Raw genomic sequence first — 26014 nt, 5'->3', positions numbered from 1 at the left:
GTGTTAATTGCTGCACAGTGCCTTGAGCACCCTTCACAGGGGGAGGGCTGCAGATAAACTGTCTATTCTTAGCACTGATGGTTCCCCGCTCCTGGTGCCGGCCCACACCATCCTCCAACTGCTTCCAGACTTGCTCCCCCTCTCACAGTGCACTCAGAGAGTCCCCACCACCAGGGAAAGGCTGTTTTGAGCAGCAGTCACGTTTTTCCCACGAAAGGTGATTTGCAGAGAAGGAAGGTCCTGTCTCCTTCAGGAAATCTGTGTCACAGGAGGGAAGGACATGCCTGGGACCAGACAGCTCTGTGGGAGCCACCACTTGGTCCCTACCCACGTGCCCCAGGGGCTAGGGGCCAGCATGGAGGAAGTGTTCTTCACCTCCAATCCACCACCTGAATTACAGTGAGCTGAGGGATGCTGACACACTCTGCTCTTCTATGCAAAGAGCTACTGATCCACCTACAACTCCAAATTTTACTGGGGGCTGGGCAGTACCTGGGATGGACAGAGTGAAAAATGCTCCAAAGCAGCACTAGTGCCAGTCAGGATTTCAGTGGAGCCTCTGGACTCTTGATCGTGTGCCAGCTCCCGTGGCTGCCCTCACTGTGCACCTGCCAACACCAAGGGCTGAGTGACAATGATGACAGTGCCCAGGAGCCTCCAGGCACAATGGGAGAGCAGCCATCACCTCTGGACCCCACAGACTGACAAGCCCATCCCCTGCAGGCTGCAGGATCCCTTTAAGCACGCTGAGACCACAAGGAGTTAGGGCCCAGGTAGGAGAGCTGGGATCCCCAGCCAAGCTCGAGACAAAGCCATTCCCTGAGCTGTCAAAGCCCAGCGCCCACCGTCCCAAGGCACACCCCCTGGGCATGCCACGCCTCAGGGACGGTGCAGAGGGGTCCCTGGCAGAAGTGCAGCTGGGATTTATCTCCTCTAAGACATCTCAGCTCCATGCAATGGCTGCCTGCACAGAAAAGCCCCTCTTGGCTGTGGGAAGCAGCTCTGCAATGTGCTTTGAGCTCTTCTCCCCAGATTTGCTCCGGGGGCCTGTCCAAGCACTGATGATGCACAGCCCAGAGCCACAACTGCTGCAAGAGAAGCCAAGCCAACACTACAGCTTGGGGGAAAAGCATCAGCCAAAAGTCACTCAAACAAGGAAGCAATTTGTCTTATTCTGGCTACACTCCCTTGAAAAAGGAGCACAGAGCAGGGAAATGAGGATCACGCGCGGCGCGCTGACCAAGCACCCACCGCAGCGGCAACGGGGAGCGCTCGCACCAGGAGCCTGACAGATAGAGCAAAATAGGGGAAAAGGATGGAAAAAGAAGTGCCATGTGACCCCTCACTCGATCCAAGGCAGACATCACATCCAACAGTTCAGAAAATGAAATACGCACAATGAGCTCCAGTGAGTAATTAATCCCTTCAGGAACACTGTAAGTGATTGCAGACAGCTTACCAAGAAAAAAAATTGGAAAGTCATTGAAAAAATTACCACAAAATGTTTCCTTTTCTTTTCCAGCCCTGAAATACAATGAGCTCTGCAAGGAGCCCTCTCTGCTTTGCACAGTGTGACAGCAGTGGATTTCCAACACCAAGCTGGTTTTCCAACAACACTCAATCTACCTGCCAAGGTGACAGTGGCGAGAAACCAGCCCAGCCTGATGGACAGCAGCAGGAGTGGCTGGTCCCAATGCTCAGCTCTGGCCTTGGTGTCAGTGGGACACAGTGGAGGAACATTTCAGGAGGGACAAGGCACAGCACAAAAAGGTATCCATGATCTCTCACAACATCACCAGTGATTCAAACTCTCCGAATGAATTTTGCAGGTCAGAGCTTGGCTTATGGAGCAGGACAAGCCCTCCTGGCCATGGGATTTGGGCTCCCTGGTGATGCTTAGCTCAGTGAGCCAGACCCCTTCCTCCCTCCACCTCTCCTCTCCATCCTTGTGCTCCCTTTTCCCTTCTTCCACTTTCTCCAGCACTAACCAGCCAGTTCTTCAGCTGAAAGGCTCCAGTTTGGGCCAAATTCTGACCCACTGCACCCAAAGTCCCACATCTGCTCACTGCCCAGCACCAACAGGCAAGGAACCACATTCTGCCCCTGTGTAAAGTGACCATGTGGGGGTGATCAGCCTTGCAATCCCCTGTGAACAGGCAGATAAGCACCTAGAGGCACCTGCAGAGGGGTCCACCTCACCCACTCCTCCAGCCTCAGTCCCCCACTTCCAGGGAGCACTGACCCCCAACACAGCCAGGGGGAATTACAGAGCACAGCAGCTGCCTTTTACTTCCACAATTCCATGGTATTTTTCAACCAACTACTACTACTTGTAAAACTGGAGTTTATTAAAAAGAGTATTAGAAAAGGTATTTTTTCCTCTGTATAAAGTCACATAAAATTAGTTGGTGCTTTCAAATTAAAAACACAACCTAAACTTTCACTTTCTCTTGCAATCACTCTGATTTGGAAAACAGTTTTTTCCTCAGGTCCTCTCCTGGGTTTTCTCCCCTCTCTCCTGTTTTCTCCTCACCATGTTTTTGTTTAAAAATTCATCAGGCCAGGGAAAAATGTTTGGGCAGGAAAAGAGGGGGGTGGGAAGCAGAAGAAATTGTAGCTTTTGCAAGCCCGTCTCAGCACAGGGGAGAAGAAGAGCTTCCAGACTCACCTCCCTGCTCCTGGAAAGCGAGAGGCACTTGGGAAGAAGGGGAATACTGCAGACTAACCAACCTCCCGTGTGCTCCAGCAGTGGATGTGGCTTCCCTGACCCTCCTCACAGTTCTGGGACCCTCCATGGCCTAACAACTCCTCCAGCACGGCAACCAGGGCAAAAAGGGATGGATGAGGAGGAAAACAACCCTGTGTGTCAGAGTGGGATGCAGCCTGCTCCAGCACTGACCATAAACCCTGACTGCTGCTCCCAGCTCTTGGCAGGGCTCTAACTCCAGAAAGAGAAGTGCCAGCTCACATCTGGCCATGGCACAGCTCCGAGCTGGACACGGGCTGATGTGAGGCACATCCCAGAGGTGATGTTGATGTGGGGAAGGACTAAGATTATGTTTACACAGCAGCAAGGTTGCTCCCATACCAGTGGTGCAGGGACACAGAATCACCACAAAACAGTTTGGATTGGAAGGGACCTTAAAGATCATCTCCACCTTACACCTTCTACCAGACCAGGCTGTTCTAAGCCCCATCCACCCTGGCTCTGAACACTTCCAGGGATGGCACAACCACAGCTTCTCTGGGCAACCTGTGAGGAATGAATACACTTAGAGTAATGAATTTCTTCCTAATATCCCTTCCTGCATCCCTGAGCATCCCTGCGGTCTCAGGGGTCACCCTCACCCTAGGCAGATCCCACTTTGCTGTTTCAGAGCCTCCCTCTGAACAACATGATTTTTGAGGGCAGCTGCTGCAGTCTCCACACAGGATGTGTGCAGCATCGGCTTACGAGTGAGCACACTCTGCCAGCGGATGAAAAGCTATATGGAAATGGAAGATCATTACCATGATCTCTGTGGAAACATCCCATCAGAGCAAGTTTTTTGTCCTCCTCCTTCTCTCTCCCCATGTGCACAAATTCTGGCACCCCATGCACCACTTGGCGCTGCCTCAGCACTGTGGGTCCAAAATGCAGGCGTCTGATTTCTAAAGCCATTGTCTGGGATGTGCTATTGAGCTGCAAAACATGTAAGGTTTGGGATGGAAAACAGGCATCTCCTGAAATACAAAAAGAAGCTGGCAACCCAGATTTTATTTGACTTTGAAGCTATAGAGAATGTCAAACAAACAGTTTGCTTTATTCCCACAAAGGGAATGAGACTCAGCCACAAAATGAACCCACACCTCTGCCCCTGGAAGGCAGCAATGGACAAATGGGGAGCAAAGTGAAGAGAGCATGGCTTCATCCCTGGTCACTGCTGCTGCACAGAGCAGCTGGGCTTGGAAACACATTACCATGCCCCACCTGAGAATGTGAGGCAGGGAAAAGCTGCTTTGTAAATTTACTTTTGATTTGGAGCTCAGGGTTTGTGCGCCATTACATTTAGGCAGTGCTCATTTCTCAGTTCCAGGCAGGGAGGTTTGCAGGAACCTCCAGAGTTTCACCCATTTTAGCACAGTGATTATTAGCCAAGTATCTGCTGTTCACTTTTGAAAGTGAGGGTGGGAAGTGCCCAGCAGTGCAAACAGCAGCTGTGAGATCGAATCCTGCCTCCAGGTTACTGTACTTTCCTCACCGTAATATCTGATGAGTGACCTCTTACTGCAGATTCTGCTTTCAGAGGAGTAGCTCTAAAAGCCCAACCTCCAGGCCCCACTCTGCACAGTCCTGAAAGCATCTGACAGGCTCCAGGATGAGATTCCCTCACTCATCCCCCATGCTGCTTTATGAGTGGGGCCATTCCCCTCCCCTCACAGGAATCAGCCACATGTTCTCCATCTGGGAGCAGATGCCCATGAGCCAATAAGCTCAACTTCACTGAAAATAGCACCAAATTTCTGAGTGCTGTGCAAACCACACCAGATGATGGATATTAGTGCTTCAGCAGTCCCGGGACGCTGTTTGGCGCAGCACAGCAGAAGCACAGCTACAAGGGCTCAGGGAAATGGGAATGAGATGGCTGGAGGTGCTGCTGCTGGAGTGTCTGCCCTCCTCCAGATGATCCAGCCCGTAAGGAGGCAGGATCCCAATCTGCTGGTGAATCAGCCCCCAAACAGCTGCTGTGCTCAGCCTGGAGTGTTGAAGGACAGCAGCTTTGGCCTTACAGCAATCCCTGGCACTGCTGGGGAACAGGGCAGAGCCCTGGGGAGAAGGGTGAGGGACCATGGAGGGCAGGACCCCTTACTCCTCATCCCAGCCATGCCCATGGCACTGCTGGCACAGGGCTGAGCAGCAAGAGCCTGAGGTAGGTTTGTCACTGCTCCTCCCCACAGGGTCAGGATGCAGTCAGCTTCTGATGCATTCAACCACCCGACTGTGGGAGACAGGAGGTCCAGACAGTGATAAATCCAGCCTCTCACCACCCAGAGTGAGACATCAAAATGGAATTTGCCAAAGGACCTTGCACTGATGAGCTGTGAGCTCCAGGCTAGGTACAGCCGGAGGCAGAGAAGACTCAGGCCTGCTGGGAGTCAGGCAAATGCTGGTACTGGCCAGCAACCACAGTTCTTCAAGCCATGACAGATTTTAACCCTCCTGAGTCCATGTATGCATTATTTGGGAGAGAAACCACCATTACCAGGAGCCAACAGGTGCTCCCCGGGATGTGGGAGCAAGTATCCACGAGGCTGGCAACGTGTCCCCTGCGGCACCACACGGGAAACAGGCAGGGAGGGATGTGCTGCCCCATCATAGTCCACAGCACGTTTACTGCCAGCCCCAGCTCACCTCGGGAGCTCCAGCATCACAGCGATCAATGTGAATTAGCTGCTATCTATTCTTCCACTTGTTTGCATCAGCTTGGAAATGTAATGCCAGGCCAGAGATAAAGTGAACTGGAAATACCCCGGCAGCGACTAACACTTCCAGCCCGAGGGCTCCATTCAGCTGATGAGTTTCATCATCACAGGTTCCAGCCCGAAGAGCAGGTTCCTGCACTCCCCGTGCTCATCCCCCCTGCCAGTGCCTGCATCTCACATGCTGGGCTGTGAAAGGACTCCTCTCTGTGCTGTGGGTTTTACACAGCCCCACCTGCTCCCCACCATGCTCCCTGCAAAAGCTGCTATTCCTGACAAGGACTGGGCGACAAAGCCCTGCCATGATTAACCAGCTGAATCTCCAGGCCAGAAAAAAAACCCAGGGTAAACCCCTTTTAGTGCCAAAGCAGGCTGGCACAGGACCAGGACAGACCCCAAAATGACATGTGGGAAGTCTGAGATGATGACGCTGCGCATGGGCAGATGTGTGATTTTGAGAAGTGTCTCCTCAGTGAGTTATTCTCACTGCACAGCAAGGCTGAAAGCTCACATGCTATAAATAGCCAGCAACAGAGTTGTACCTGCACCACAGCATGAACGTGCTTCAAGCCAGCTTGGGGAATTGGGAGACCCAGGCTGGGGCACAGCAGTGCCAGGGACGCTTGAGGCCCACGACAAAGCAGAGGTGAAAGCTTCAGGCAGTCTGGGCTCCCAACAGAACCAGTAAGGGCAAGGTTTGGCCACGACTGGGTGCTCTTGAACAAGCTTATCTGATTGTAGGGTCTCACTGCCAGCTTTGTCACTCCTGATGACACAACCCTGCATAAGATGCACAGAAGTGGGACATGCAGCTCCCCCAGACACCAAAAAGTGCAGGCTGGCAGCCAGAAGGGCGGGCCTGAGAAATAAAGATGGTTCTACTTTTCTCCAATGCTAAAGGTATGGCACTACCCATCTGCCATGCTGCAGCTATGGGGAGCAGCTTTAAATTGAATGGAACAGGGTTAGACTAGAGATTAGGAAGAAATTCTTCCCTGTGAGGATGGTGAGGCCCTGGCACAGGTTGCCCAGAGAAGCTGTGGCTGACCCATCCCTGGAGATGTTCAAGGTCACGTTTGACGGGACTTGGAGCAACCAGGGCTAGTGGAAGGTGTCCTGGCCCATGGCAGGGGTTGGAACAAGATGATCTCTAATGGTTTAACCCAAACCATTCTATGGTTCTGTAACCTCCCCTCCAGCTCACACAGCACAGCTCAGCCCATTTTTCTGGGTCACATGAAAACAACCAGAACCTCCAGCAGCTTCAACGAGGACCTCAGCCATGAGCCATCCTTCCAGCTCACCAGGCAGGAGAGGTTGCAATCCCACAGCCACGGCAGGAGCTGGCACAGAGCCCGGCCCTTCCACCGCGTCACCTGTGGCTGCGAGTCAGCTCGCAACTGCCGAGGGAACCGCGGCTCCAACCCTCCATTTCAGCTCCCCTTTGAAAGGCACCTCCTGCGTCCCTCCCAGCCAGCTCACCATCCCCTCCCTGCCCACTGGGCAAGACCCAGCCTGAAGGGAAGGCAGAGCAGCCCTGCCTTTATGTCTTCAGACACTAATTTCTGAATTTGCCATAAAATCTTTCTGTAATTTCAGGGGGATGGTTGAGGCCAGACCCTCACAGGTACAGAAGAGAACTGCAAAGTGCCCACCTCTGGATGAGCAGGCCAGCTAAGAAGAGAGATGACAAGGCTGACACAAAACCAGAGCAAGGTGAAGTGATTAAAAATCACTGATACCTATGCCAGGTGGAAAAGCCTGTGCTCCCAAAGCACTGGCATGCTCACATGTTCACAGAGATGGAGGCACATGTCCAGCTGCAAGACACACCTGCATTTCACTGGGCAGCACAGGGGCACATGTGTGGCCAAGGTGTGCCCAGGTCCCCCTCCAGGAAGCTCACATGCCATGCTGTGCCAGGGCCACAAGGCTCTGGAGCCACCTCCCCGTCCATGGCTGCTCCCAGGAGCAAAGAAAATGTCCTGCCCAAACGGGCTGAGCTTCTGCTCAGTTTCCCTATGTGAATTCCAGTAGGTCCTTCAGTGAGAGATGAATCTCAGTCTTCCTCCTGAATTAATAAAAAATACATTATGCCCTCAATTGAACAAGACAAATACCAGCGTAAGGAATGAGAGAAATGCTGGCGCGAAACAAAACATGGAAGAACTGGATTAGAGGAAGGACCAGCAAATCGGTGGGCACTGGGCACCACGCTCAGTGTCACACCCCCCTGACACAAGCACATTTCCATTTGCACAGCTTCTAATCTCAGCTCTGCAATGCAGCATCCCCTGACTTCCCAGCTTCGCGGCTGCAGCATCCCTGCCTTCCCAGCTCCCCTCCCGCTCCGCTCCTGCTCGGAGCTGCAATGCAGCAGCGTGCGCAAGCCCTGCTCTCCCTTTGCCCCTCCACCCCACCACGAGGCAACACGGAGCCTTCCAGCCCAGCTCCAAGCCTCTCACGTCCTGGACCCTCCCAGGCTCACTGCTTTCCAGCCGGAGAACTGGCAACCGCTTCCCGGCTCCCCGGGAGAGCTGCTTCATGTGTCTGCTGGAGGACCTGACTTTGCAGGGGGGGATATGGCAGAAGGGATCTGATCTCCTGCGTCCTCACAGCTCTGCATGAGACACAGCCAAGGTGTGAAGCCTGGAGAGGACAAGGACTCAGACACCACAGAGGGATGGAGCCACCCCCACTCCACGCAAGGAGTGGATCCAGGCACAGCAGCTTTACCATTGCCACCGTACCAGAACACTGCACACACAGAGCCCAGGACACCACTGTCACCAGCACCAGGAACACCACACACACGGCCCTGGGACACCACTGTCACCAGTACCAGGAACACCACACACAGAGCCCAGGACACCACTGCCACCAGTACCAGGAACACCACACACACAGTCCTGGGACACCACTGCCACCAGTACCAGGAACACCACACTCATGGCCCTGGGACACCACTGTCACCAGTACCAGGAACACCACACTCATGGCCCTGGGACACCACTGTCACCAGTACCAGGAACACCACACACACGGCCCTGGGACACCACTGTCACCAGTACCAGAACACCACACACACGGCCCTGGGACACCACTGTCACCAGTACCAGGAACACCACACACAGTCCTGGGACACCACTGTCACCAGTACCAGGAACACCACACTCATGGCCCTGGGACACCACTGCCACCAGTACCAGGAACACCACACTCATGGCCCTGGGACACCACTGTCACCAGTACCAGGAACACCACACACACACAGCTCAGGACACTGCTGAGCCCAGGACACTGCAGTCACCAGTACTGGAAACACCATGCATGCACATCACCCCAGAACACTGCACATGAACACCACAAGCACAATGCCACAAAAGACACTCTGCACCAGACAAGTGACTGATTCAGAGGACATGCCAGTGAGTCCACCTGACACTGCACAGTCAGGCAGTCTTGATCCCAAGACTGCAGCCCTACAGGGACATTTGTTTTCTGGCACCATGAGGAGCTGCACAGAAACACGAAGAGCTGGGAACTTAAAGGGACACAACAGTATGATTGATGGTGGGGGGACTTGTGACAAGGGAGTGCTGTGGGCTCAGAGACACATGCCACAGCATGAGAAGCGAAATACACAAAGTTGGGAGCAGAGGCATGTGGAAGATACTCTCCAGAAGGATCCAGAACCACAGTGACTCCCCGAGTCCAACACAGGAGCACGCTGCTCACGAGGCACCAGGGCCAGGCAGGAGCCTGGGTGGGCTGGGTCCATCCCAGAGCACTCAGCAGTCACACCCGTGGGACTGCAAAGCCTTGAGGGGGCATCATCCAGGCCCACTGTGGTCACATCCCATCAGCAGATCCCAAATACCAATTCCAGAATTTCCAGTATTTTCTATTCATTTACATATTTTCTTTTTAGACATGTTGGATTTGCGAGATATGGGCAATCATTGGGAAACCCCCATTTGAACAGGGATTTTCAGACTCTTTGGGAAGAATTTTGTTTCAGCAGCACATCCCCAAATATGTGTTTTCAACTGTTTATTCTTTCCATGGAAAATTCTGAAAGACAAATCTGGATTTATTTTTTTCTCAGCTCTGTTTCCACACTGCCTTAATCACTGGGAACAGGGCACATTCCGAACAGCTTCAGCAGAAGCACTGCAGCCCATGGATCTCATTTCCACATCTTCCCCACAGTCACTGCAGCCATCTCAGCTGGAGAAAGCTTGCTGTCAGCTCCTGAGAGCAGGCTGGAAGCAGCAGAACAACTGTGTACCATTCCCCTTCCTCCTCAGTATTACCCCAAAGGCAGGAGTCCAGCTCTGTGGACAAAAGGAAATAAATCCCCATCCCAATGACCTTGTCACACAGATGCTGTCACACAGGGACCTTAAGAGAGGAATAACATTGGTGGTATCAGGACAGCCACAGCACTTTACAAGGCAATAATCCACTCTCATCACAATGAAGAGCTACTTGGTGTCTGACCTCCTCATGGTCTCCTGCCAGGGAGCCTGGATGCTGCTGCCCAGTGCTGCCACGGATGCACCAGTGCTTGATTAAACTGGTAGGAATAACATGGGGCAGAGGGAGGAATGCCATGGGGCAGAAGTGCTTCTCTGATCCCACACCGTGTGTTTCCCAGCAAGGAGGGCAATCAGAAGGGAGTAACTTAATTCCCATCTCCACTAGGGTCAGGAATGTCCTTGCACAGGGCATGGCAGATGCCAGTCTTTTCTGCACTGTGGTTTACTTTCTAAACCAGAGTCAAAAGCAACAGGCAGCTCCTGCCTGTCACAGAGCCCGTTCCAGCCCTTGGCTCTCCTCCCCACCACTGAGGGGCTGCTGGCACCCACTGCCCACCAGCACAGCCTGAGCACAGCTGGGCTCTGCCCTGCCTGCGTGCTGGCACCACGAGGGCACTGCCTGCCCAGCAAGGACATCCCTGCTGGCCCCCCGAGGGCTGCAGGACTGGGACAGTCTATAGCTGCAACTGAAGAGTCTGGCAGGGCTGCAGACTTCTGCAGAGAGCATTTCAGAGAACACCATCTCTGCTGGGATCTCACCTGTGTCCACCTGGGTTCTGGCCCACACAACACTGACCACTTACTTGTTAATGTCAATTAGCAGTCACTTAAGAGACACCACATCCAGCAAGAGATGGACAAGGAAATGGCTGCAGAAAGCAGCTGCACGATCTCAGAGGTGCTCTGGGGAGCTCTAGGTAAGTGCAACCATTACACTGGGCACCACATGCACAGCCTGTACAAAAAAGCCCCTGCACTTGCACAGCCCAGTCCAGCACATGCAGAATGGGCATGGTGAGCTCTGCACAACCAGCTCTTCCACCACGCTGGCCACATGCCCTCCATCCCCTTTTTGCTGTGGTTGGGCACTGGCACTGGTGTAATTAGCAACCCCACTTGCCAGCCAGCTTTGATGAGAAGCCTCAGTCTTTGGTTGATGTGAAATGTATAATTTGGATGATGGAAATAGCCTCTACAAAGCACATGTGGCTGCTGCGTGCCCGTGACCTCTCCTGCTCTTTGAACACAGTTCAGCTACAAAGGCTTCAGTGCCATCAAACACAGCAGTGACTGAGTGAGAGGTAACATTTGGCCATTACTGAATAAACTGTATTTTTGGCCAAGTAAGGTTTGGGAATGCTTCTGGCAGAAGCATGAGGAAGAGATGAGAATTCAGGTGTGGATACCAAAGACAGACAAGGTCTCTGGAAGCCACTGTGGCTGGCAGGGCCAGAAGCTCAGAAGCTGCACAGGCTTCTCAACACACATCAGCAGTTCATGGACAAACATTTCTGGAGAGGCTGGAAGTCCCCACAATTTCTGCCTCTCTCTTCCCAGCACAAACCAGGCTTGCGGGTCTTTCCGTGCCACTCTGGATAGGATGTCCTTCAGCAGACACTGCCAAAGCTCAGGCTGATGTTTCACTTGCCTAAGGGATTGATGACAACAGCAGTCCTTCCTTCCCTCCCTCCCAAGCATCTCCTGTAGCAGCCAGGAAGAAACTGCTCTCCTGGTTCTCCTCACCACCCTAGCAGGGTGTAAAGCCCACTCTCCTGAATCCAAATCTCCTGGGATCCCATTCCTTCCAGGTCCATCTCCAGCACAGGAACCACCTCTTTCTGGGGAAGCCAGGTTGTGGAAGGTACCATCACCACTGGGGAAGATTTCATCTGCCTGGATTGCAAGCAATGGAGTCTGGAGGCTCAGTGTGTCTACACACCCTCAAGTTGTGTCACATTGCTCCTTCCTCACCACATCCCAGGCTCCTGATGGCATCCTCACCACACAGGCTGCCATGGATATGCCAGGTCACAGCTGGCTTGTGTAAGAAGGTGTGATTCAACATCACAAATCCCATGTACAACCCCATGGAACAGAAGGGAAGTTTCAGCAGAGTGCAGCTCCTGCTCTGTCCACCCCAAGTGCTCTCCCCACCCAACTGGATCCCCCCCGAGGAAGCCTGCCAGTCCATGTGTCTTGGAAAATTATTGGCAATACACAGAGGACAGATCTGGCAGAGACCAGCTGGCCAAGTCTTCAGAAGTGCAGTCCAAAGGGATGTTCAACACCTTGCAAGGTCAAAGTCAGCCCTGACTGTTGCAGATAGAGGCTTGGTCAACACCCTAGAAACCCAATCAGTTGCTGGGGGCACTTCCACACCCATGCCCTTCCTCAGAGTGTGCACAAGATCCTGTCTTGGATCTCTGGTATTCCAGAGTACCACAAACTGGGAGTCACTCCCACATAGGCCAGTCCTGCAAGGATTTCTCTTGGGGAAGCTGAGGAAACTCCCACCTAAGCGCACAGCATCATGGGGGTACACTGAGATTCCCCCAGGCATGCCAACACCAGTGAGTGGCAGTCTGTTATTCTGTAAGTGACATACCCTCCTGACATCCTGCCCTGCTCCCTCGGCATCTGGTGCTACTGCAGCATGAGGCCCGAGGATGGAAGTCTGTAAACCCAGCTGTGGGACCACAGCCTGAGCCCCTGCAGCCGGGCTGACCTCCTGCATCCCACCTGTTCATCCCCACAGTCTGCCTGCCCAGGCCTCGAGCTCACTCTGTGGCCTGTCACCTGTGAGCCCTGGGATGCCCCAGCATTGGGGCAGACCCTGTCAAGGAGGGCACTGCTGCTACCCCTGTGGCTGAGAATGGCCAGGGGGCCAAGGGCAATGGTCTGGGAGGCTCCATGCCTGTGTGCCAGCAAATGCTGGTGCATGCTGTGCCAGAGCTGTGGCTGTGACATCCCAAAGGCTCCTGGAACAGCCAGGGGTACGCAGGGAAGCAGACTCGGCAGGTGTGGCTTTCCAGGTGCCTGGCTCCAGCACACACCCCAGCTTGCTCCACAACTCCAAACCACTGCCACCAGGCTCCAGGCAGAGCCTCCCAACCTTTCTCTTCATCACACAGCAAGGACAAGGCATCTCAAGCCAGCTCAAGCACCAGAGAAGCTCCAGGCCCCCTAAAAAGAGGTCCCAGGCAGAGAACTTGAAGGGACTGGACACACCAGTCCTGCCTGTAGTGCTGCTCCCCCCCCACCAATAAGCACCAGGGCTTTACAGCCGACCAGCTCGAGCACCATCATGGCTCTGCAGGGCTCCCTGCCACCTTCTCATGCCAGTTTGCCAGACCAAACACAGCTCTTCAGAGTCACAAGCCTCCACAGTCACTGCCCAGCCAAGACCCCAGGAACTGCTGGTTGTGATGCAGGGAAGAGAGGGTGTCAGTGGAAGCAGAGGGCTGCCAAGGCAGCCACAGTTCCTAGAGATCAGCATACAGCTGAGAGAATGGAAGGGCTGGGCTCACCTGTACCCAGACCCAGTGCTGCAGCCCGTGACAGGCAGTGGGTTCCAAGGTCTGGGGCACAGCCAGCACTGGGCCAGTGCTCGCTGTTCTCATGGAAACCCACTACACACACAAGGCACACAACAAGCTCGGGGATCAAACCCACAGGGATAGCAAAGCGCAGGCAGCCACAGCCTGAAACCGGCTCACGCACACCCTGCAGCAGCATCCTTGGGGAACCCTCCTCTGCCAGAGCCACAGACCTCAGTGGAGCTCTGGATCTGCCCAACATGGAGCAGCAGGGACCCCTCGTACGGCACCTCCACCAGCAGCTTCCCAAGGTCACCCCCAGGGCAAGCCACGCTGACGGTGGGAGCAGCTGTGGCACCCAGCTGTGCAGCTCCGTGGTGCTGGTGGGTTTGAGACAAGGGATGGCCGACAAGACACGTGGGGGAGGACAAGCTCCGCCACCACCTGCCACCGCTCCTTGCGAGGAGGAACTGCCCTTCCTCCAAGGCAAGAGGCAGTGACAGCACCTTCCCTCAAGCGTGCCTTGAGATGCACAGAGGGCTGGAGCCCCTCTGCTCTGGAGCCAGGCTGGGAGAGCTGGGGGTGCTCAGCCTGGAGAAAGCTCTGGGGAGACCTGAAAGCCCTTCTCAGCACCTAAAGAGGCTCCAGGAGAGCTGCAGAGGGACTTTAGGACAAGAGCCCGGAGCGACAGGACAAGGCAGAATGGCTTCCCACTGACAGAGGGCAAGGGAAAATGGGATATTGGGAAGGAATTCTCCCTGTGAGGGTGGGAAGACTCTGGCACAGGTTTCCCAGAGCAGCTGTGGCTTCCCGATCCCTTTGGCAGGGGCCAAGGCCAGGCTAGATAGGGCTGGGAGCAACCAGGGCTAGTGGAAGGTGTCCTTGCCCATGGCAGGGGGTGGATAAGGACGAGCTCTGATGTCTCTTCCAACCCAAACCATTCTGTGACTGTAAGTGACGAGGACACCGAGGCTGATGACTGCTTTCCCCCCAGTCTCCCTTCGCTTCAAGACACTGAGGTGGCCACCAGCGGGTCCTCACGCTGTGCCAGGAGCCCAGATGCTCCAGCTGCCGCTGCTGGCCATTCCCATCCCGGCGTCGGGCCCGGGGGTCGCGCCGGCCGCACTCACCCAGCATCTGACTGAAGAGGAGCTGCTCCAGGTCGCCCAGCACCGTCACCACCAGCTCGGGGTCCACCTTCAGGTACGGCTTCTCCTCGGTGCCCGCCGCCACCGCCGGCCCCTTCCCGCCCAGCAGCTCGTCGTCGCACTTGCCGCCGCCGCCGCCCGCCTCGGGGGCCTTGCTGAGGGGCTTCACCTCGGCGTAGGGCCCGCGGGGGATGCGGCTCGGCTTCCCCGCGGGCGGCGGCTTGGCGGGGCCGGCGGGGCGCGGCGACAGCAGCGAGTGCTCGGAGCGGGACAGGCTCCGCGACATGGCGGGCGCGTCCCGCCCGCGGGGGCCGCCGCGCCCGCCGCCCCCCGCCGCCGCCGGCCCCGGCGCGGCCGCCTTGGCCATGTCGTCGCTCCAGCGAGGCTCATAGAGCTGCCGCTTCTTCTCGGCGTCGGTGAGGAAGGCGAGGTTGGTGAGCGACTTCTGCTTGCGCAGGTTGGAGCCGGCCGGCAGCCGCCCCTCCGCGCTGCTCGCCTTGAAGACGCGCAGCTCCGCGCCCCGCGGCCCCGCGGCCGCCGCCGCCGCCTTCGCCCGCTTCGGCATCACGGTGCTGCCGTCGGGGCCCCGGCGAAAGCCGCGCTCCTCCTCGCCCAGCTCCACGTCGGGAAGGCTCTTGAGGTTGCTCCCCAGCATCCCCGCGCTGCAACCATTTAACCCGCCGGGCGCTGCTGCTGTCGCTGCGGCACCGAGGACACACCGGGCGAGACAGAGGGAGAGGCGGCGTCAGCGCCCGTCCCACCGGCCGGGGCGGAGCGGAGCGGGGCGGGGAGGGGATGGCGCGGGCGGGGAGTTGGGCTGGGGGGAGAGGGGCGAGCGGCACGGCCCCACCTCGGCGCTCCGCCGCCGGCAGGGCTCGGCGAACCAGCGGAATGTCAGGGGCGAACAAAAAGCGCCCGCCCTCCTCCGGCGCGGGCAGGGGGCGGGGCGCGGCGCGCGCGCCCGCGGGGGGCGGCGTGGGGAGGGGGCGCGCGCCGCGGGGCGGGGCCGGGCGGGGGCGCGCGCGGCGGAAAGCGGGGGGCGGGCGGGACCCCGGGGACAGCGCTGCGAGCGGGACCCTGCGGTGGCACGGACCCTGCGGTGGCACGGACCCTGCGGTGGCACGGCACCTCCTGAAGCTGGCGGGGAGCCGGCGATAGCCCCGCGAGCTACCGGCCCCGTTCCGCAGCCCCTCGCTCGCAGGGACGTGCTGGGTGCTGGGCGGGAGGTGGATGAAGCCAGCTCAGGGGTCCCACACCCCAGCACCCTGCGCTGAAGAACCCCCTGTCCCGCCCGCCTGGACCTCACATCCATCTAGACTCTGCGCACCCACTCCCAGGGGGACCAAAGCATCCCCGTTTCTCCCCAAATTGTGCAGCAAGGGCCCAGGGTGGCCCCAAGAATCCCCCGAGGGACAGTGTGGCCCCCAAACCCAGCGGGGCCTCTCCATTGATCCTAGGGAATTAAGGGCGGATGGGGGAAGAAGGGGAGTGGGATCTGGTTATCATCATTTTTCATTAATTACCCGTCCCTCGGGAGGGCTGAATTAAGTCTATTTGGTGACCTCACGCGGGCTACCATGGCAACCGCCGGGAAATATTGCATTAGAGCCCATCACGGCTGCCGAGATAAGGACGGGAGGACCGGGCATGGTGCGAGCCCCCCAGCCCACCCCAGGCCGGTGATCCGGGGTTCAGCCCGTGGTAGTTAGTGCTGAAGAGTCACAAAGAACTCTGCTTGGCTGGGACAAGAAAGGATGCCCAAAAAAAGGGTGTTTTGTAAGAGGTGCTCGTGGGGCAGGATGGGTGCACAAGCTGCACCCCAAAGCCGCTCGGGGCTCGAGGGAGGGCTGTTGCCTGGTGCAGGTCCCTCTGCAGAGGGCAAATCTGCTGGTGTTGTGTCGTTTTGGGGGTGCTGAGGTGATTCTTGGGGTCTCCCAATGTCCCCGTTCCCTGCCCGTGGGAGGTGCCGTGGGCCGGGGAAGCCGGAGCAGGCATGGAGTGAGGGAAAGGATCCGGCCCCTTCCAGTGCCGAACCCGCTCGGCTCTATCCCAAAACCTCCCCAAGGAGCAGGGCAGCTGCACTGGGTGCATGCCAGCCCCGCTCGCTCCTGCTCCCTCCTGAATATCCTCCCACTTGCTGCTGGCTTCAGCACTTTCCAAATCGGGGCTCAGCGCTGATTATTCTCTGACTGAGGGACTGCAGGTCAAAGTCGGGCTCTGCCAGGAGCCACCGTGGACCTGACCGACTTCTGTCCCTTCAGATCACCTGGTGAAGCTCCCGGCTCTCTTTTTCCCCTCCCCTGCACATCTCTGGAGCATCCCGCCATCCTCGGCTGCCGCTGCCCTGGCAACCGCCGCCCCAGCATCCTCCCTGGAGCCGCCTCTCCAAAATCTCCCCCAAATCAAGCGCCAGAGGGGACCGGGGTGGCCTCAGCATTGCAGCGGGGAGCTTCTATTCAGCCCTCGAGAAAGGGGGCGACCTGGTGGTGGGTGTGGGGCCCCAGCCGTCCCTCCGTGCCGGCTCCTTGGAAATGGGTCATTCCTGGAGCTCGCTGGGTAACCGGGAAGGGGAGGGAAAGGAGGCAGCCCTGGTGATGTCCTGGCGCCGGCCCCAGAGGGTTCAGTGCCCTGGGTTCAGTCCCTTGTGTGTCCCACAGTGTGGGGTTTTGGCCACGGAGGTCACCCGATGCAGGGGCTGCAGACGAGCCTTTCCCAGGGGAGCTGGAGCACCTCCCATGTGAGGGTTCCCCCTCCCCACCGCCCCCTGACTCCAGCCCTGGTTCCCCTTCCAGCACGAGCCTCTGTCCCCTGGCACCGTCACAGCAGCCCCCCAGCAGGACACCCCCACTCCTGACCAACCCCTCTGGACTCACTCAGGCCTCTGTGCTTGGGCTCAGGGTCAGATCCCTTCTCAGGAGCAGAGCACTCATCACCCGGGGATGTGGCCCTCCCATGCTCCCGGTCCTCCCGCAGCCTGCGGGCAGAGGGGGCGAGAGTGGGTGACTGGGGCAACTGGCTGGGGACCCCAGGAGATGAGAACGTGGAGCCATAGGCTCTGCCATGGACATGGCAAGGGGTCCCAGGGCACCCTATTCCTCAATGAGTCCATCCCCAGCCCCACACCAGCTCCCATGGGTGCCTTAGGAACTCCTGCCCCCCAAATCCAGTGGGAACCTTCCTCTTGGTACAGAGCCCCCTCACCCAACCCCACCATTTCCCATGGCCACCCCTCCTGGGCCTGCCTGCCTCCCCCTGTCCCCATGCCCCCCCAGCCCCCTGTCCCCCAGCCCCCTGTCCCCATGCCCCCCCAGCCCCCTGTCCCCCAGCCCCCTGTCCCCATTCCCCCCAGCCCCTGTCCCCCAGCCCCCTGTCCCCATGCCCCCCCAGCCCCATGTTCCTCCATCCCCACGGACTCACCGGTACTGGAAGGGTGCCACAGTGGCAGTGATGGGGTGGCTGTGTGGGGGCCCTGAGGAGAAAGTGATGGCCCCTGACCCAAACACAGGGCCCCTCCCCTGTGAGGCATCCCCTGTCCCTGGTGTGGCTGTTCCACTGCCCTTCCCAGGGGTCCCTCCCAGCCGCCCCCCACCCCTGCCCTGTGCTAGGGGAGCACTGTGCAGCTCCGTGGGCTCCCCCACCCTGCCTGCCCCTCTCCTCCCACTGTCCACTGCCTCTGGCAATTTCCCAGGGCACACCAGGGGTCTTGACAGGGCTTTCTGCCCCCCATGAGTGGGGACACTGGGGCTTCCCTCCCTGCCCTTGGCTGGCTCATGGCCAGCAGCTTTGGGCTTGAGAGTCTTGGGACTGGGGGCTGGCACCTTCCCTGGCCGAGGGGATGGAGCCCTGTGCAGGACAGGGGAGCCTGGGGTGCTCAGGGAGGCTGTGGTGTGCAGTTTGCCATGGGCCATGGCACGGGGCACTGGGATGGCAGACTGGTAGTGGCTGCGGCCAGTGGAGTTGACATTGGCTGTCCCCTTCATCCTGGTAAGGCAGCTGCTGGCAAGGCTGTGGAGAAAGAGGAGGATTTGTCACAGCCCAGGACAGAGAAGGCACCCACAGCCCCTCAGCTGCAGCAGACCTTGGTCTTTGTCCCTGCTGGCCATGGGTGCTCAATGTCCCCATCCTTGGACGTGCCCCCCCAGGCCTTTGGGGGTCTGCAGGGACCAAACCGTGCCCCACAGGCTGCACTGGGGTGAACACACTCAAATTCCTTTTTCCAGACCCACGTGAGCTGGATCATTTGATGGTGCAGCCGCGGGTCACAGGGAGAAGGGCTGATGCAGCGGATGAGACCAAGGAGCCTCAGCACCAATTCCAGTGCCAGTCAGGAGTTCCAAAGGTCTTTCCAAGGCAATTCTGATTAAGGGGCAGAGGAAAGTGGCACGCACAGCTCTGGGCTTGCTGTCCCTGGAGCCTCTGGAACACTGGGATGTTTCAGAGGATGTCTCCTGGCTGAGCTGTCTCTGTCTCATGGCCACGGCCCCGAGGCACGGCAGAGGAGGGGGAGGCAGTGCTGGGACAGGCACTTGGGCTCTGGAACAGATCTGTCCCTGAGTCACTGCAGGAGGAGGGGTGGAGGCAGGCACGGGGGCTCTGCCACTCCCACGGGGGCACACAGATGCAGCTCAGGGATGGATGGGCCTGCTCTGGCACCAGCCCACAGCCAAGGGCGCTGCAAGGTGGGCAGCAGGAGGCAGGCAGGGCTTTCCAGTGCCACTGGGATTTCCAGCACCTACAAAGGTCACTCCCGGGAGCGTGGAGGCCAGGGCTCAGCACCCAGCTGGACACCAGCTCATTTTTGGGGGCATAATGTTCCCAAACCAGCTGTGAATATCAGCAGAGAGCAGCTCTCCTCTGTCCCCCAGTCTGTTTCCAAGCTGAGCCCGCAACCCACACTTATAAACCCCAATTGTACACTTCTTTTCCCCTCTCTTTGAGGCAGCCTCTGCCCTGAGAGTGGTCTGCCTGGGGACAGCAGTTCACAGCCTTGAGCTGCAGAACACCTTGTGCAAACACAAACAAGGTTGATCTTCATAGAACTGCAGAACAGTTTGGGTTGGAAGGGACCTTACAGACCATCTTCTAATTCCAACCCCATGCCATGGGCAGGGACACCTTCCACTACCCCAGGTTGTTCAGCTGTCCTACCTGACCTTGGACACTTCCAAGGATAGGGGAACCTTCCTCCCCATAGGCGCAAGGATGATGAAACCACTAGTTCCAAGACACCCATTTCAGCCCAATGTCCCTCACACAAACACTTCTAGCCCCAGTGGTCCTGGTAGGTTTTCTCCTAATGCAGAGGGAGATCACCTGCTCCTCACTCCATAAAATCTGTCCCGAGCTCATCCTCAATCAACTCAGAGGCAAAATTTTAATTTAGATTTATACTATGACCCTACCTTCCCCAGCACCCACTGAGCACCACCAGCACGCAGCACTCCTCCAGCCCTGCCTGCTCCCTGGCCATGTGGCATAGGGGCTGTAACCAGGTTTTGCAGATTTTTTTCCACTTTGGATTTCTCTCTTGCGGACACAACTTCCATTTCATCCCCTCTGAGCCCACCAGCGATGCCACAGCTGCAGCAGAAGCCAAAGCTACCACGCTGGCCACAAGAAAATCAATCCCTCTCTTGTGCTCACAGGGCTGAGGCTTCTCAGGAGATGCCAATGCCTGCTGGGAGCCAGGCTCAGAGCAGTCCTTTTCCCACCACACACACCTCAGATCTCTCCAAGGATTCCTCTGTGCCTGGCTAGGCCCTGCTGACCCCCCTCCCTGGGCTTCACTCTGCTCTAGAGATGCTGTGGGTTCCCTGGGGGATGGCTGAGGGGTGATGTGGATGTGGTCCCACTCCCCCAGCCTGTGACACCAGCTGGACCCTCATGCTGGGTCCCACACCAAGGGATGCCACCAAAGGGATAAACCAAAGCAACCCCTGCCAAGTCCCTATTCCTCCCAGCAGCTCCAGAAGGAGCCACTCCTTTGTCCAGAAGCCCTCTACACATCCAGCATCAACCACCAGGAACTAAAACCATCCCTGGGCAAGATTCAAGCCCATTCTTGTACCCAAAGAATTCTTCCTTTGCCTCCAGATGGATTTTACCCCATCCAAGCTTTGCCTCTAGGACTGGGTGTCCTTGGCATGTGCCCAGTGTGTGATGATGACAGGGGAGCAGATGAACCCCACTGTGCTGTGTCATGCTGTGTCACACTGGCATCCTGCTCCTCTGCCTGGCTAAAGCAGGTCATGGCTTGACCCAGATAGACCCAGCAGCTCCTTTGTAATTAGCTCAAAAGGGAAACAACTTTCTCCTTCAGCCCAGGAATAGCTCTCAGGCACAGGCTGCTGCTCCCCCTCCGAGTAACGAACCCTGGGAACTTGCACCTGATGCTTTAATTTGGAGACTTTCAGCTGCTGGGTGAGTTTTTGGCCCCATCACTCCCCTGGGTATCAGCTTGGGGTCACTGGGTCCTGTGCAGCTGCACACAAGGTATTTTAGCACCGGGGTATATTTTGGAGAAGCCACAGCAGTGCTGTGGGCAGCAGAGCCATGCCTGGGATCAGGGCTCACCTCCTGGGCAGCTGGAGGTATTCATCTCCCAGCCAAGCAGAGGATACTCGTCCAGAGCTCAGGTCTGGAAGTGAACTTCAGTTTTTAGTCCCAGAGGTGAGGTGGGACTTGATCCCTTTGGCTGATGCCATGCACAGAGTCACGGGTGTTCACACTGAAGGTGAAGCCTTGGCTGGGCTGTGTCCTTCATCCCAGGAGAGACACAAGGCAGCACATCCCTGAAGGCATCTCCTCCAAAGAGGCATCTGTTGTGCCTGGAGCTTGAACTACTTCCTCAGCCTCATGTCCAAATCCATCTCACACGTGTGATTTTAGCAGCCAGAAATGAACAGGGACCTGGAGCCTGGTCTCATTTCATGTCCCATTTCCATGACCTAGAGGGGTCACTGGAGCATTCCCAGCACGGCAGCAGATCTGCTTTGGAGCTGTCCATCACCTGAGCGAGATGGGAACAGCCTCCAGCCCTGCAGGGGCTGCAATGAGTGGCTGAAGCCCCTGGCTCCACCACTGTGCCTTGGAGGGGTCCAATCACGGGGGCTCCCATGTTCCCAAGGGAACAGCAAATGGCTCTGCAAGCTTTTTACTCTGTATTTTGTAGCATTTTGGGGTGAGTTTTATAAGCAAGATAAAATTTGCTTCTCTCACAGCTTAGATCCCTGTCAGGGGTCTGTCCTGTGTCCCAGGATAAATGTGGCAGGACTCTGAGTATGGAGTGATGGAAAATGTGTTCAACCCTTCAGCCTCTGCTGGCACCTTGCTCCTGTTCTGTGCCTGTTTCCCACCCCTGATGCAGCCTCTGGAAGGGGTAAGAGAGTGGAAACCAGGCTGATAAATAGGAAAAAAGGAGGATGGATCCTTCCCTGGGTGTTCTAGGATGCAGAACAGCTCTGTAAATTTGGAATAATCTTTGAGACACCTTTGGGACTGGTAGCACAGGAATGCCAGGGGCTGCAGCACTGTGCCAGGTGTCCCCAGGGAGATGCTCAGGGGCTGCAAAGCATCCTTCATTTGTACAGGTGAGGGTGGAGGGGGCAGCCCAGGGGTGAACCCCAGGGTGTGAATGGCATGAGGAGCTGAGCCCCTGCCAAGGGACAGGCCCTGGTGCTGTGAAACAACTGCCCCCAAAGGCTTGCAGCCCTGTGCAGCATCCAGCCTTGAGCTGCCATCAGGGATGGCCAGGCTCCAGCACAACCTCCTCCCTGGCACGCTCGGGAAGGGCGACAGAGAAAAGGGTCCTTGTGACACAAGGAACATAAAACTTTCCAAAGAGAAACAGAGGCAGCCGGGGCAGAAAGGGGCCTTCAGAGGAGAACAAGCTGCCGATTCAGCCACCAGGCCCAGCCCTCCAGCCCCGTGCCCCGGGCAGGACCTGGCCTGCCCACCAGCCTGTGCCATCGCCGGGGACATTGCCACCACCCGCGTCACCAGGCTGGGTCCTTCCCCAGGGAGCTCTCACTGCTCCCCTCTCCCACCCCTCCCGAGGGCAGGGCAGCTGGGTGCAGGCAGGTGCTTCTCCTGGGTGCAGGCACGTAGAAGTGGAGATCAGCCAGACACAGCTCTGCCTGTCCTGGATGTCTGTTCGCCCCAGCACAATGCTGGGAGCTCTGGGAGCTGCTGGGAGATGGACAGGGGCAGGCACTGAAGGACAGAAATCAGCTGTTATCCAGGCAGAGAGAAATCATAGAGAAATCACAGAATTGTGAGGCTGGAAAAGCCCTCCAAGATCGTGAAGCCCAACTGCTAACCCAGCACTGCCATACCCAACACTAAACCCCAAGTGCCACATCCACACGTTTTTGGAACACTTTCAGAGATGCCCAGCCCATAACCAGAGCACTAATCCCTGCCTTAGCTGCTCTGCAGCAATCCCATTAGCCACTTAACCCACTTCAATAAAACCGGCTCTGAGCAAAGCTGAGCTGTGGGCTGGACCTGCAGCAGCAGCCACTGCCACCGAGCCGGAGTACGGCCAGGAGACCGAGCTCGGCTCGGCACGAATTGTGCTGTAGGGTGAGGCTGGGTGGGCTGGGGCTGGGACAGAGCCTGGGAGCTCCGAGCGGGGGTCTGTGCAAGGGGCTCGGTGGCAATCCGGAACGGTCTGAAGGGCTGGGCAAGGGTCGTGGACGCTTCTCCCCGGGGATGTCCCGCCACACGGTGCCCGGTTCGCCCCGGCCCTGCGTGTTTCCCCAGCCCGTCCCCACCCCTCTCACAGCCCCGGCTCCTGCGGGCGGGTGCGACAGCTCCCGGGCCGAGCCAGGGCACCCGGGCAGCGTGTCCGCTCTGCCGGGCGGGTTGGGCAGTGCCCGGCAGGGGGACAGCGGGGGCGGCCCCGGCCCGGCCCCGGCCCCGAGCTGCGGCCGTTCAGGAGACGCCGGTGCTGGACAGCTCCGCCTGCGGCACCGCCCCGGTACCGCCCCGGTACCGCCCCCGGGCCGGTGTCACCCCCCGCCCCGACCGGTGTCACCTCCACCCGGTATCGCATCCCGAGCCGCTGTCACCCTCCCCTCCGCCGGGTACCACCCCCTGAGCAGACGTGACCCTTTCAAACCGGACCGGTGTCGCTCTCCTCGGCCCGGTACCGCCTCTCCCAGCCGCTGCAGCCCCGCCGGGACGAGCGTCGCGCCCTCGAGCCCGTGTCCGTCCCCTGCCCGGTGAGATGCCCACGGGGCCGGCAGTGCCCGCACCGCCTACGGCCGGTGGTGCCTCTTCCCCTCGGGCCACCAGCCGGGCCGGCAGAGGGAGACCCCAGGGACCAGCCCGGCCCCCGGCCCCCGGCTGCCTGTCTGGGACGGAGCCATCTGTCCGGTGCCTGGTGCCATCTGTCCCCAGAAGCACTGCCTGTTATGTCCCGGTGTCCCCAACACCCCTAGGGAAAAGGGTTGGGCTGTCCCTCCATGGGGTGACACCCCACCGAACCCTCTCCAGATGCCCCTGCAGTGAAGGGCTGCCTGGGAAGGTTTGGGTTGTGCCTGAGGTTCTCCCACTCTCCTCGGCCCCCTGCTCTTCCCGTCTGTGTGGCAAGAGCCATACAGCCGTCGGTAGCCCTGCAGAACCTCCTCCAGCACACAAGCCACCCCTGGACACTGCAGAGCCTGGGGTCCTGCCAAAAAACAACATCTCCTATTGCACATCCTGAGGGCTTCAAAACCTTCCCAACACCACCCAAAACCCTTCCCAAAACCTTCCCAGAACCTCAGTGCTGCCACGGGGCTGAGAACCTCCAGCGCCAGATCAAGCCCTGGGCCAGGAGCTGCCGCACAGCTCCGGTGACATTCAGCTGAACTCTCGTCTGGGCCAAAACTCCACGGAGCCAGTTGCATCATTTATTTAGCCCTGTGCTCCTGCAGCATCACACACCTGGCCCTTTGCTCCTGAGAACACTGAGCAGCACCATATGTCGTGGTGTCTGCATTCGCTGTGCGGAAACGGCCCCCCCAGGCCTCAGCCCGTGAAACCTGGAAGCCCCTGATGGATTTTGGCTTGGCTGCTGGGGTGGTGGGGAGAGGCAGCTGCACGGCGGGGCTGCAAAACACATTAACTCAGCAAAAGCTGCTGCCTTCGCAGGCATCTGTGAATGCTGGGTGGTCGGGATGGCCGGGGGGCAGCTGGGCTTGTCCCCCCCATCCTGGCACTGGCAATGCGCCCCCAGCTCTCCTGTAGAGACCCTCAGGGCCTCTCTGCTCCTTTCAACACTCGGCTCTCTCAACACACAGCAGGCAAAGCAGAGTCATGAGGGTACCCAAAAAGGGATTTCCCCCCCCCCGCCCCTAAAGCAGGTTAAGGATTTAAAAATGCCACTGGGAATATGGGATGGTTATCACTAGGGACACAGCAACAGAGTGTGCCAGCAAAGTGGGAGATTAAGCCCCAAGAGCAGACACAGAGCTGAGGATGTGCCATCATCACAGCTGAGCTCCAAATTGGGGTGATTTTAGATGCTGAACCTACTTTGGGTGATGAACCAAGTGAATGAAAGTCAACCCATGGATCCAATTCCAAACTGAATTCCTCATCCCTGCCCCAGTACAGACCATTCCCATCACAGACCATTCCCACCATGAGCTAAGCTGCTGTGTCTGCTCTTACCTGGCCGAGTGAGACAGGTCTCCCCAGTCGGTCCTGTAATAAGCAAAGCTGCTCTTGCAGCCTGGACTCTCCTGCGGGGTTTCCCTGAGAGCCCCACACACCCACTGGCACCCACGGGGCTTTCCCTTGGGATAACAGGTATTTGCAATGGAAAGCAAAAGCCACGGGGAGCCCTTAATGGGATGAGTGGATTTTCCAGTGAGCTGTAAATCCGCGAGGGCTGCTGGCAATCACCTCCCTGCTCGCTCCGGGGGAGGGAGGTGTGTGTGGGTGTGGGTGTGTGTGTGAGTATGTGGGTGTGTGTGTGGGTGTGTGGGTGTGTGTGGGTGTGTGGGTGTGTGTGGGTGTGTGTGTGTGGGTGTGTGTGAGTGTGGGGGTGTGTGGGTGTGTGTGAGTGTGTGTGTGTGAGTGTGTGTGTCTGTGTGTGTGTGAGTGTGTGTGTGTGTGGGTGTGTGTGAGTGTGTGTGTGTGAGAGTGTGTGTTTGTGTGTGTGGGTGTGTGTGTGAGTGTGTGTGGGTGTGTGGGTGTGTGAGTGTGTGTGTGTGTGTGAGTGTGTGTGGGTGTGTGTGGGTGTGTGTGGGTGTGGGTGTGTGTGGGTGTGTGTGTGGGTGGGTGGGTGGGTGTGAGTGTGTGTGGGTGTGTGTGCCTGTATGTCTGTGTGTGTGTGTGGGTGTGTGTGTCTGTGTGTGTGTGGGTGTGTGAGTGTCTGTGCCTGTATGTCTGTGTGTGTGTGTGGGTGTCACAACAATCACCACTCCAGAGGGATCCACATCCCCAGGGTTTTTCAGAACAACTCCAAGTGTGTCCATGCTGCCAACATCCCAAGGGAGTTGAGGACTGTCACTCACTTAACACATGAGGCTGGAGGAGGCTGGCAGGGGCTGGCAAT

General features: G+C 57.8%; 1 protein-coding gene across 2 annotated transcripts in view; it reads right to left on the bottom strand.

Moving 5' to 3' along the window:
- NAV1 (neuron navigator 1) overlaps positions 1-26014 on the bottom strand; it is a 68891-nt gene that overhangs the window by 37842 nt on the left and 5035 nt on the right. For both annotated transcript variants that reach the window (XM_056511451.1, XM_056511452.1), the window contains exons 2-4: positions 17884-18471; positions 17340-17440; positions 14449-15165 (exon numbers count right to left, since the gene is read on the bottom strand). In XM_056511451.1, coding sequence (XP_056367426.1) covers positions 14449-15165; positions 17340-17440; positions 17884-18446 — 1381 coding nt within the window. In that variant the 5' untranslated portion in view covers positions 18447-18471. The remainder of the gene's footprint in view (positions 1-14448; positions 15166-17339; positions 17441-17883; positions 18472-26014) is intronic.

The sequence above is a fragment of the Oenanthe melanoleuca genome, chromosome 26 (assembly GCF_029582105.1).
Source record: "Oenanthe melanoleuca isolate GR-GAL-2019-014 chromosome 26, OMel1.0, whole genome shotgun sequence".
NCBI lineage: Eukaryota > Metazoa > Chordata > Aves > Passeriformes > Muscicapidae > Oenanthe > Oenanthe melanoleuca.
This window is presented reverse-complemented; position numbering and strand designations above follow the sequence as displayed.